Source organism: Girardinichthys multiradiatus, chromosome Y (assembly GCF_021462225.1).
Source record: "Girardinichthys multiradiatus isolate DD_20200921_A chromosome Y, DD_fGirMul_XY1, whole genome shotgun sequence".
NCBI classification, from domain to species: domain Eukaryota; kingdom Metazoa; phylum Chordata; class Actinopteri; order Cyprinodontiformes; family Goodeidae; genus Girardinichthys; species Girardinichthys multiradiatus.
Genome location: NC_061818.1, coordinates 21,688,446 through 21,701,058, shown reverse-complemented (window position 1 = coordinate 21,701,058; position 12,613 = coordinate 21,688,446). Strand labels below are relative to the sequence as shown.

The following is a 12,613-nucleotide window of genomic DNA, read 5'->3' as shown; positions in this document are numbered from 1 at the left end:
CTGCAGAAAAAAACGATTCAGGGCTTGATGATGTAATGTCAGCAGGTGCAATCCCCTTGATTTGGCAGGGAAATTGTTGACCGACGTTGAAAATGTTGTTGGCAGTGGAAGAAGCATTTCAATGATCTCCTGAATCTGATCACCATGACCTTCACAGAAGAAGAAGAATCTTTTGCACAGAAGAGTTGGCTAATATGCTATGTCAAGATGTGACACATAGACAGACCCCTACCAAAGAAAACTGAATGCTTAAAATAAATTAAAAGGTGTTTCAACAAAAACATTAGTTAAGGGGTGTGTACACTTAGCAACCAGGTTAATGTACCTTTTAGGTTTTTGCATCTGTTGCCCTTAAGAAATTAGTTTTAAAGTTGAATTGTTGATGATATACATTACATTAGTGATGATAAAAGTTTTTAAATGACTTTTCTCAATTTCATTAACGTCACAAAAATCTGGCATTTTACACATGGGTGTGTGCAATTGTGTTAACAAAGATGATGACAGTGAAGACACCTGACACTGCTTAAGTGGTTTCATTGTTAGTTTTGCTCCTGATGCAGAGATATAGAATTTCAGTACCCATGCCCAAGTGTGTGCCAATGACCAGGTCATCAGAGCTACGTCCCCTAACACTACTTCTGTATGTGGTCCCTGTCACCCTCATGGAGCTGCTACGGCGGTGGGGCTCAGGGGCAGCAGACTCGGGCTCCGGAGGAGGAGGGGGAGGAGGAGGAGGTGGTGGAACTGAAACACACATACAGGTCATGCAGAGGAAGAGGAAACAACGTGTGAAGGGTCGCAGCAGCTCAGTAAACCACTGATTTACCTCAAGATCCCCATCACATTCTCATGACAGTCTTCATGAGTCAAATAACCAGTATATGTTATGATACATGTGCACAAACCTGGTGCTTTATATCCAAGAAATCGTGAAATTTTGTTCTGGCAGTGTTCCTGTTCTTCATAGGTCAGCAGCTGGTAAACAAACTGCCAGATGACCTGTTTGGCCGGAGTATCAAGCACCGGGAACACATCCACAATCAGCGTGTCAACATTCCTGTCACCATGGAAACACAGGCAGCAAGACAGAGATCACCTGGCTGTCCAATTAGAGGTCACACTGATTAAGAGGAAAATAAGGAAAGTTCAGCTTAAGTGTTGGGACTACCCTCCAGATGTGAGCGAAGATATACAAAACAAATATCACAAATATATAAATTTTCTTAATTTTGGCATTAGAATTCCCTGCGTTATTCCAAATTAATTAATATGTCCTAACTTTTGATTTGTAGAATTATTTTTATCATGTAAGACAACAGAGTGGCCTATAAAGTGTTTTTAGTTATATCTTTAAAATAAAGACATGAAAGACCAAATTAAATACAATGTAAAGATAATAAGTACTAAATAAGATGTGTGGGCTGACTTCCAATAGTAAATTATAAATCTTTCCAACTGTAAAGAAAATAAATTGAAAATAAAGAAAATTATTCAGCAAACATTACAGAAAACCAAAAAAGTGAAAAATTACTAAAATATGAACATCTGAAAGAAAAACTGGAAAAACCAAAATGTTTGTTAAAAACATTCAATTCAGTTAATTTATATAGCATGAATTCACATGTTGTCTCAAGGCACTTTACAAAGTCAATTCAATTGAATCTTCCATGACAACATTTAAAAATAAGTTTATTTATTGTTTTGGATCACTTATACACTAAAACTCTATTTGTGTAAATACCTCCCACTCTTCCTCTCTCCACTCACAATTTCCTCGCACTTTCAGCTCACCTGTGTTGGAAGAAGTTCTCCAAAGCCTTGCAGATGGTATACTTCTCCTGGATGGTCAGGAGATGTTCCAGCTGTTGTCCAAAGGTACGCCCCTGGACCCTGATGCTGGGAGGCAGGATGTCAGCCACCCACTGCAGGGAGCTGAGCACTGGAGAGCGTGCACGCTCAGTGGGAGCGCCACCCCCGGGAAGGTCCTGCTCGGCCAGAGGAAAAGTAGGCGGGCCTTCCTCTACAACCAGGGTGGGCATGGCTCCGCTTCCTTGGAGCATGGACACAACTTTTTCATGAGAAAAGGTCCTGTAGACCAGGACATTGTACACAAAACAACATAGATAGAAACAGTAAGAAATTGCTTTAGAATTGTGTGGATTTGAACAGTTTCATAGAAAACTGGAAAAAATCCCCAAAACACAGTTCACTGAAGAAGTAGCAGATTATTCTGCTTTATTTATGCTTGAAATAGCAACCCAGTACTGACATGCACTGTTCTCTCAGAAGACAAACACTTCTACATTCTTTTATCTACATTCTTTTCATCTCTTGTCTTAAAAGTCGAGCTATTTTTAGACACAAATGGGAATATGTAGTGTGGCAAGTGTAAGACCTTCGAACAGAAAATCTTCGACAGTCACACTACATGTTTAGGTATTTAATGCACTTGATCTTTTCTGTTATTATTAAGAGAAACTTGTTCATATACAATAGGCTGCTTGTGCATAAGGATAATATCTATGAAATTAAGGGAAGCAGGAACCTTACCTCATGTCCAGCCCATTCAGAAACAGAATCCGATCTCCAGGTTTTAAACCTGCCTTGTCTGCAGGGCTTCCTGCAGAGCAAAGCAACATACCAGGGGTATGATTTCTCATTGCTCAACAGATGTGTAGCCTCATGAATGTGTCACCAAGTTCTGTTAACTGTTATTGAAGTGTAAAAAAAACTACAACACTAAAACCTACCAGGGATCACGGAATCAATCCATACTGGCGCGTGGCCTCTAAGAGTGAAGCCAAAACTCATGTTGCCCTTACAAACTCTGACTGTCCTGCAGAGACAGATTTCAGGTTAGATTAATAACCGAGGCCTTCAGATGCAAGAAATAAAAAAAATCAAGACTCAAGGTCATCTTATATTATGATGTTATAGACTGACAGCGTTACTATGTTGTCTGTAATGTGTCACAAGAGAATCAAGAAACTGAAATGCTTTAGATTAAAATCTATTTGTATTTGCCTGACTGAACAGTTGGCATTCTTTCTGGTGAAATGGGAGTGGTTTGGAATCAGCCGTAGACTGAGAACACCTGAGTCCAATGTTCCCTGTCTATTTAAATGTGGCCGCTCCCCACACCCAAGGCTGTCATGTATTTGGTTTTGCTTAGTTTTGGCTTGTTTGTTTAAAACTATACACCACTTGCACATTTACTCTTTTATAAACATCCATACCATACACAACTGATTTACTGATACATCTTAACTTAACATGGTTTTTCTTTAGAGCTTTGTTTTGATTTTTCTTTTTTTGTCTAAACTTAGGTTAATTTAAAAAAACATTTAAATCAGAGATGCCCAAAGCTGGTCCTCAAGGGCCCGTGTCCTGCATGTTTGAGATTTTTCCCTGCTTTAACAGTTCAGCAAAAGCCTGTTAATCAGCCATAGATAGAAATCAGGTGTGCTGAAACAGCGGAGCATCTACAACATTCAGGACACCAACTTTGGGCACCTCTGAATTAAATGTTTTTATTAAATTAATCTAAGTTAAGGCAAAAAACAAAACAAAACTGATTTAATTGGTTGCTGTAATTGTTGCTTGTCCTATTTTTTTGTCATGACCTCATAAGCTTGGATGTGACGACATATGATCTATTTGTTTTGTTTTGTCCCTTTTTTAAAACAAACACATTTTATGTTATATCTGCCATGAATACTACTACTAAATATAGACAGTATATCTCTTAAGAGTTCAATAAAACCTAACAATGCCAAAGCCTTAGATAAAAGATTTCACTGAGGCGTTTTTCAACAGAGGGTAACAAGATGTCTAGATGGAGGTTAAAAATATATATTTTTGAATGTGTCCAGAAGTCTACTTTCTATGCAGTGATGAATATGATATTTGGACCATCATGATTGAAAAGAAGTGCAGGAGAACACTGATGGTTTGCTAAAAAGGCACGTGTTATCACAACAGGCTCTAGTTTTTAACTTTTTGCACTTTATAATTAGCTTAGTTATCACTCTTAAATGTTTCAGATCATCAAATACATTTTAATATCAGACAAAGATAGCTTGAGCTAATACAAAAAGCAGATTTCAATTAATGATTTCATTTATAAATAGAAAAAAGCTATCCAAACCAACCTTGCCTGAAGCAATAATGGTGTCTTTTTTGTAATTGGGTAGCCAGACTTTCCTCCTTCACTGATTGCCACAAAAAGCCCAAATTGTCACTTGTTACAGACCTGCAGTTGGTGGTGGTGGTACAACTCGAATGGCCAGCTATGAGGGAGGTAGTCTTGCGCATGCCTCTGGTAGGGGGTACCACGCCTTCCTCTGCGTGGGTGCCTGCTACCGAACTGGCCCGTGTGGAGACGAGGAGACGCTCGGGGTGGTCCTCGCTACGGCTGCGGCGGAGGTGGCTGCGGCTGGGGTTGCTGAAGCTGCGGCCCTTCAGCCTGCTCATCAGGCTCTGAGAGACCACCTCGTCGAAACGCTCCCGGTGCTTTTTGGGAATGAAGATCCTGGCAAACATGGTGGAACCACACAAACAATCACAAACTGACTAGAAAAGCTTAAACAGCTCACAACATGTTATAATTTCACCACAAATCCCATCTAGAGTCCAAGTTATTGCATCCAAATCTCTCCGGGCCTTTGTGAGAAGCAGACCACTCCATATGCTTTATGGGAGGACAGAAACACGTAAATTAAACTGGTCCAACAATTGAATAAGAGTGCCTATGCTTGCGGGAGATGAGCTCTGTAGTGAGATCACAGCAGCTGTAGATAAGAGTGCTCAGAATCAGTGACAGCTGACAGCCAATAAACGAAAAGGAGGGAGCTCAGTGTAAGAGTTATCTCTGGGAAAAAACACTCCTCTCACCCCAAAGTTGTTTTTCCTACTCTTATTATCCAACATTTGGCTCCTCTTAAAGCAAAGAAAACTAATAACTGAACCAATAAGAGTGTGTTTTATTCTCTGATATTTGATGCTTCCACGAGCCATCTCATATATTTCCTATGCAGTTAAGGCCATTTCTGTTTATTAAAAAAATGAAGCCTAAAATGCAAAGAGATAAGAGGAGTTTGCAACTAATTATTTCCACAGAAAAAAAGCTTAACAAAGGAATCATCAGACCACTTTTATGATGATTTCCTCCCTGGATGACAATTCATCATCTCTCAACAGCTGAAATAGAAAAAAAAAAAGCTTTTCAAAGCATAGGGATCCAAGGTCAAGGCTGACATCTGCCAGTGAAGTCTGCTTCCATTAAACTTCCTCGTAGCTCAGGTGTCTGCTGCATGTGTGTTTTCCTTGACCAAATATCTGTAAGAGCATTAACAGCATATAACAAAACATCTGACATGAGCCATAGATAAAGAATGATTAAAAGAGTTACAGGGCATGTGTGTTTTTTTATTCAAGAAGGGCAAACACTCCTTACTTGTTCTTTTTATCTCTGCATACATTCCTTCACATCCCACCTGAAAAATAGTGCTGCCTCAATCATCAGCATGGCTCTGTCTTCTGTCTGTGTCTTTGTGTCTCTTGGGTGCTTCCGTTGTGCAGGAGGAGGAAAATAAGCTTTTAGTTTCGCAGAATGCACCATTTCCAGTGTGCCTCCATTATGCACAGCACAACTCATTATTCAGGTTCATCAGTGACGTAAATATCAGTTTAGATGTATATTTGATAACTTTGTGATTAATTAAATAATCGTCTCTGTACCGTAACCATCCTGAAATTTAAAAATCTGACCTTTGTCTGATTTGTGAAAACACTGATAACAAAACTCTTCAGTGTGGATGTTGTCAATGAGTGGAAAAAAAGTTAGGTATTTTTAGCATCAGTGGGGTGTTTACAATGAAGTCAGATGGACTACAAAAATGTTCAAAGTCTTGCTGTAACAGAGTGAGAGAAAGCAAGACTTAAAGCGGATACCTAGAAGGCTGAAAAGTAAAATTGCTGTTTCATCATTTAGAGCTTTCAACCTCTGTCTGTAGAAGATGCTGCACTTGGAAATATTTGTAGCCATCTGGAAATCTCAGCGTAGATATCTTGATATTCTGTTTGAGTCATATCTTTTAATCTGTTGAGTTTTGTCTATTATCTATTACGTTTTTAAACTATGACTTTACATTATTTGCTGCTTAACTACTAAACAAGATCACGGATGTCCGGCTAAACAATTCGTGTCCACTATTATTATTTCTAGCTGTGATTTTGTAGTCTAAGCTCAAATACGCTGAAGCTGCAAGTAGATAAGTCTAAATGTTCGGTTGTTGGGTTAATTACCCACACATATCATTACACCGTCCCCCAGCATAAGAACCATCTCAAAGTGCCTGGTTAAAGTTTAGTTTCCATGGAAATTTATCTTCGTTTGCGCAAGGAAGAGTGCTTTCAGCAATCTCTGCCAGTATCAAGAAGGATTTGCTGAAAGACTTCATCTGATTAAAGGATTAGCTCTATAAATCTTTGAAAACAATGAACGCAGCAAAATGATAAGCTGCAATGAATGCCAAAATGACAACAAACTTTATTTTAGACAAGAATTTCTGTGTGTTGATATGACGTCCTAGCCATTGTTTTGATAGCAGTAGCATTGTGCCTTCTGGTCATGTTAATGCTGTGTACTGCTTTTAGCTCCTTGAGGACAGAACCGTACTGAGTGTTTTGAATAGTATTGTTACAGTTTTGTGTTATTTTTGCCGTTTGTGTCTTGTTTCTGTGCTGCTAGATAATTGTATCTCTGCTATCAAACTACAAAAATGGCCAAACGGGGTGCAGTTGGACGCTCTTTGACTTGGAAGGGGCGGGCGGGTTGTGTAGTGCCTCCATAGCATTTAAAGGGACGTCACCAAAACGAGTTGCTCTCAGACACACCACAGAACAGGGGTACAATAACAAGGAGTTCAGACCAAAGCATTGCATTTTCACTTTATATAGACAACAACATTTAAGTGTGAAAAGGAAGAATTTAAAAGCATATATCCCCCCTTTAAGATCTTTCGGTGAAGTCATTGAGAAACTACAGCTAAGTTGTTTCATTGCCAAAACAGCAGATAAATCCAGACACAACTTTTCATTTAAACCATGGTGTTGAAATGGATTTTTTTTCTGCTGCACGATGAACTGTCTGGGTTCTATGTTTGCAAGATCCCAATGCTTTATTACTGGTTAGTTACATGTTTTTTTTTTACCTTTTGTAAGACTGCTAAACTAAAGGGATAGCCACGCTGTGACTGCTAATTAATTAATGACCACTTATGTCAGCAGGACTAGAAAAATTATTTATAATGCTGTTCTTATATCATATTATATTATTGATGTTAAAGAGAAATCAGAATAAAGCCTCATTAGGTATTTTATCAACACAAACCGTGTTGTCTGCCAGAAGAGATTTAAGCAAATAGGCATAAACAGACCATAAAAAAATGTCATGACATTTAAGAGCACAGTTTATATTGAGCAGATGTACGAAACTTGAAAAAGGATTCCTACGTCTTTTCAACCACAAATGTCATTGTTCTAAACAGATTTGAGCACCAATTCCAAAAATCTGCTTGACACAAAAACAACAGTAAATATCACCAAAATAATACATCCCGCTGTGAAACACGGTGATGACATGATCATGCTGTGGGGTTACTATTCATTAGATTGAATAGATTTAATTAAGGTTATTATCCAGGATATCAGACAGTATTGACCAAACATCAACATATTAAAACTTTCAGTTGAATTGTACAGGATAAATGTCACATTAAATGTGGAAACAGTTTTAAAATTATTTAGCACTGTCAAGTTTTTTTACACCGCAAAAACCTGGCATTTTAACGGGGGTGTGTACAATTTTAAGATCCACTTTACATTCAAATCATCTTAATTTCAGGAATAAATCACTTATTATTGCATGTTTTATCAGTTTTTTTCAACATCTCTACCACATTTGCAAAAGTAAAACTTCCAAAAGCTTGATTTTATTCTTTTAAGGCTTCATTCCAATAAGTGCAAAACATTCATGCTATAACCATATAAAAACATATTGTTTGGCAGCAACAGTTGTCTACTTCCACCCTTTGTCTCAGTCTGCAGGCCTACGACGTGAAACACAATTGTGGGAATCCTCAAATAACTGTTGATTCACAGGATTATTGTTTGCCAGCTGACTGGCATCTACGTTTTCCTGATAGCCTCACTCAGCAGCAGACGTGCTTACTATAACAACATACAGCATCCAAAAAAAACATATACAGTATGTGCTGTTTGGTAATTTCAGGATAATGCTCTCTGTTGCATTGCAACAAAACCTTGTAAATCACAAACCAAGGGAAATGGTGTATAAGTAGGTGACAGTGATTAAGTGTTTTGTGCATTCTTGCAGGAAAACCGTCAACACTTCCCCCGATGGGGTAGTCATCTGTCGCACCACTGTCTTCATGACCTGTTTTTATGTAACAAGAGGAAGTCGTCTTAATCTCAATGACAGACAGATGAAGGGACACAAGTTGCACAATCTGAAAGAGCCATGAGAGCACAAAGAGAAACAGCAGAGAACTAGAGCTCTTTCTAGGCCAGGGTCATGTAACTATCAGAAATGAATCTGCGTCGTCCATAGTTTACAGTTTATGTAGGCCATATAACTTTCCTGAAAAGCATTCACATCACTGTGGCTGCTTGGTTAAAATGATGGACAGCAGAAAGAAACTGAATGAGGTCATTTAATGGGGATTTCATTTCTTCCTCCTGCCTCTAACACTGAACCTTAGTCCTATGTTGTGTACAGTCATTTGACGAAAGGGAACATAAGAGGGGTGTCTGGTAGCACATGGACTTTGTATGACGAGTACCTTCTCTGATAAAAATGTTTAATTGTCGCAACAACAAATTATAATGCCTAGTTTCATACTTTACTATTATCATGCTTTCATTATCTTCTTTAACAAGCATCAAAAATGCCAATGTGTGCAGCAAGCAAGACGACTTAATATAAATTGAAACAAAAAACATGTCACCACTTATCATGCAAAATACATCCGAGACCATCTAAAGTGTTCTGGTTTCTTAAAGGAGCGCTTGTAGTGGATTATTTTAAATACTAACCATCCTGATTTTAAACGAATAATCAAGTTGACACACAAAATCTAAGACTAGAAGTGACACCAGAACATTGGATAAAGCTGTTATGTGTTTATGAGCTAGTTTACCAGCTTTCTCTAACTCCTTCTACTTTTGTGGTGTTTTTACAGCACTCTCTTGAATTATTGGCACCATTGGTAAAGATATTAAAAGCCTTCAAAAAATCATGTTATAGACAAGTGGCACTTTCTCACTCAGAAAAATGAAAAAAAAAACAGCCAGTAATTTGATTACATTTATTCAGTTGGGGGGAGGAAATTTCATGTTAAGAAATAATTGTTTTAAATAAGCTTACAATGAAATTTCTGAGTTACTTTTTACATTTTTACTAAATTATGAATCCCTGTTTCCTGGAAGATAAGTTTGACTCGAAAAGCTCTGTGAAAAGACCCAAGTATGCAACTACTAGACATTAGATTACCAACCCTTAGATATTCTGCAACCGGTCATTTGGGAACCACAAAAAAGCCATTTCTGTCCTACCATCACAAACGTAAACACATGGAGTTTGCCAAATGCTACTGTGTGTTTTGATCAGATTAGACTAAGGCTGAACTTGCTGGGAACAAACGACCCAGGTGGATTCAGTGTGAAATAAAGGATAAATATGTACAAAACTTAAAGTACAATGGAGGATCTGTGATGCTGTGGGCCTGTTTCCCTTCTGAAGAACCAGATGAACCTTGTTAGAGAGCATCACATCATGAACTCTTTAAAATACCAGGAAATATTAAAAGAAGATGTGGTGAACTCTCCCAGCAGGAGGACAATAACAATCCAAAATTCATGAACAAATCAATATGGGTTTACCAGACACAAGCTCAATCTTCTTCTACGGTAATCTACGCCCCCAGACCTAAATTCTGTTGAAAACCTGTGGAATGAATTGAAGAGAAAAGATCATAGGACAGGAACCACGGCTCTAAAGAGTATAGAAGATTTTTGTGAATGGGAAATGCAAAAGATTCCTCTAAGTTCCAACCTTGTGAAATGTTCTACTGGCAAAAAGTGGGTCGTACAACGAAATGAAAGCAGGGTTGCTAATAATTAAACTAAGGAAACTTACTTGCAGGTATTAATATGGATTAATATAGTATGAAAAAATATAAATTTAAACTTTAGCATTTTCTCTCACTAAAGTTGGATGTAGGCTTCGGGATGCCCTAAATTATAAGGAGGCCGAGAGGAGTCTATAATTGGGTCTGTGGGAGGGGTGGATCAAGGACACGATGCACAGAGGGATGAATGACAACTGCAATCAGCTGGGAAACTCATTGCACAACCAATTATTAGCAGACCCACTTCTGATCAGCCAGTTTGACAGCTGGGCCAAGCATGAGTTTGCAAATGCAAAGCACATTATAAGGCACAAAGGAGTAAATTCTAAGGAGGGGATTTATGTAAAATCTTACAAAATAGAAGGGTTAATAATTTTTGCTAGAATGGCAAGGTTTTCTTCTTGCTAATTTAGAAACAAATACTTTTGAATACAAACAAAGTGTAAAATTTATCTTCAAAATATGCCTTGATAAATGCAGTAGCATAATAGTGCTCGGCTACCTCAAATACACCCCATAACAAACCAAAAAAAGCACAGTCAACATTGCTTAGATCAAAGTAAAGCCGTCGTACCTAAAGTGTCTAGAAAGGCTCCTATCCCTTCCCATTGCTCCTCAGGGCTATGAGGAAGTGCTTGAATTTAGTTGAGCAATGCAAATGCCTCTTCTGTATCCCAGAGACTCTCCATGTAGTTGGAACAACTCTCCCGGACAAAGGAAGAAGAAGAGGCAAAGGAGAAGTGGGAAGGTGTCCTGGATCTCAAAAGCACTCGCTGCAGGCTTGGAGAGCAGCCAAATGAAGAAAGAGGGGATGGTGGGACTCAGGGAGGGAGAAAACCAGAAGAGTGGCTCTAGTTTACATCCAGTCACTCTTCCAAAACATCCTCATGGAGCATCTTCAAATTTTGTCCACATTCACGTTTGGGGCAGCTCTTTTTACGTTGTCCCATTTTTAAGCTCTCGAACAGAAAGGTAAGGGTCAGAATCAACAAGGGCCGATCCTCTCGCTAACAGTTCAAAGATAATCCTCCTCATTAGGTTGTCCATCATTCGGCAGGCAGAGGTAGTAAGTGACAAATCTTCCAGCCCCTTAAAGGAGGAAGAAAGGAATGAGATGAACAGAAGTGGGGAGGGAGAGACAAAAGAAGTGAAAAAGAGAAAGGAGTCCCTGCGGAATTTATAGGCAGGTCAGCACAATGACTGGATCCATGCAGGAATCAGTAACATTCCCAAGCAGACATACAGGAGCTTTGAAAGCTTTCTCTCTCTCTGCCAAATCTTAAGTCACATTTTCTATTGTATGCAACCACATTTAACATTATCAGAAGGGAAAACCAAGCATGTGGCATGCATTGGAGGTATCCTTCAAGCCAGTTTAGCGTACATAATAACACAGATTTCATCATCTAAAGCAAAAACTGCTTTCCTCGACAAACGTTTAGATATAGTCATAACAACTTCTTGTCCAAAGCAGATGGCTTCTACGAGAGTCTAAAGAAAGTGGTTAAAAAATAGTAGACTCAGTTGTTGTTATTGACTGTCTAACCAACACGTTTCCCCAAGTACTCTTCTGATTGGGTGATAAGTCCTTCTGATATCTTCTTCCCCGAGATCTCTGACTACCTTTAACTGAGATGGGTTCTGACTCAGAAAGAGAATAACAAAGAACCAGTACTCCCATCAAATAGCTTTGCTTGTCCATGTCGGATTCAAGACTGATCGCCCTCTAGAGATTCAGTTGTAATAAATGATAAATCTGTTCGCATCATACATGTTTCTATATTGTCAAATTTTGTGTAAGGTTCCTGCAGGTTTTGCCTTGTCCCCCCTCCCAGCTCAATGCCCTGGATGTGTTCATCATCGATCCAGTGGTGTTTCCTTTGATCATTAATAGAAGTTTAGCTATTTTTTTGATTGATGAAAAATAAATCTTAATCTGAGACATATACAAAAATCTCCTTGTTTCTTTAATTATTTTAAGGAAATTGTTTTTGTGGAAGGGAAGGAAATCATCAGTCCTACAGTTTTTTGAGAGAATATGAAACTGATTTATTTATGAACTTTGATAATGTTCATAATACCTTATCAACACTACATCACATATAGAAACAATGTCAGACAAAAGCATTTACTTCATCATATTTTCATGAAATTCACCACAAGGTTATGAAACTATAGTAAATGACCTCATCATTCTTTCAGGTTTTCCTCTAATGCCTCTGCAGATACTCCAACCGTGTGGATCTGACCATCAACGACCTTTGAGCTCATCCACAGTTTAAGAATTGACACCAGTGAGTGACTCAGAAACTTAAAAGAGAATTTATTCAAAGAAATAGGCTGCTCAAAAATAGAAAACATTCTGTGGGAGGCAGCGGCAGACGGAGCACAGCGTGGCC

General features: G+C 38.5%; 1 protein-coding gene across 1 annotated transcript in view; it reads right to left on the bottom strand.

Moving 5' to 3' along the window:
• Window positions 1–12,613, bottom strand: part of LOC124864143 (delphilin-like) — a 54,584-nt gene that overhangs the window by 27,913 nt on the left and 14,058 nt on the right. The window contains exons 5-9 of the mRNA XM_047358813.1: window positions 4,256–4,534; window positions 2,754–2,839; window positions 2,554–2,623; window positions 1,795–2,091; window positions 909–1,060 (exon numbers count right to left, since the gene is read on the bottom strand). Coding sequence (XP_047214769.1) covers window positions 909–1,060; window positions 1,795–2,091; window positions 2,554–2,623; window positions 2,754–2,839; window positions 4,256–4,534 — 884 coding nt within the window. The remainder of the gene's footprint in view (window positions 1–908; window positions 1,061–1,794; window positions 2,092–2,553; window positions 2,624–2,753; window positions 2,840–4,255; window positions 4,535–12,613) is intronic.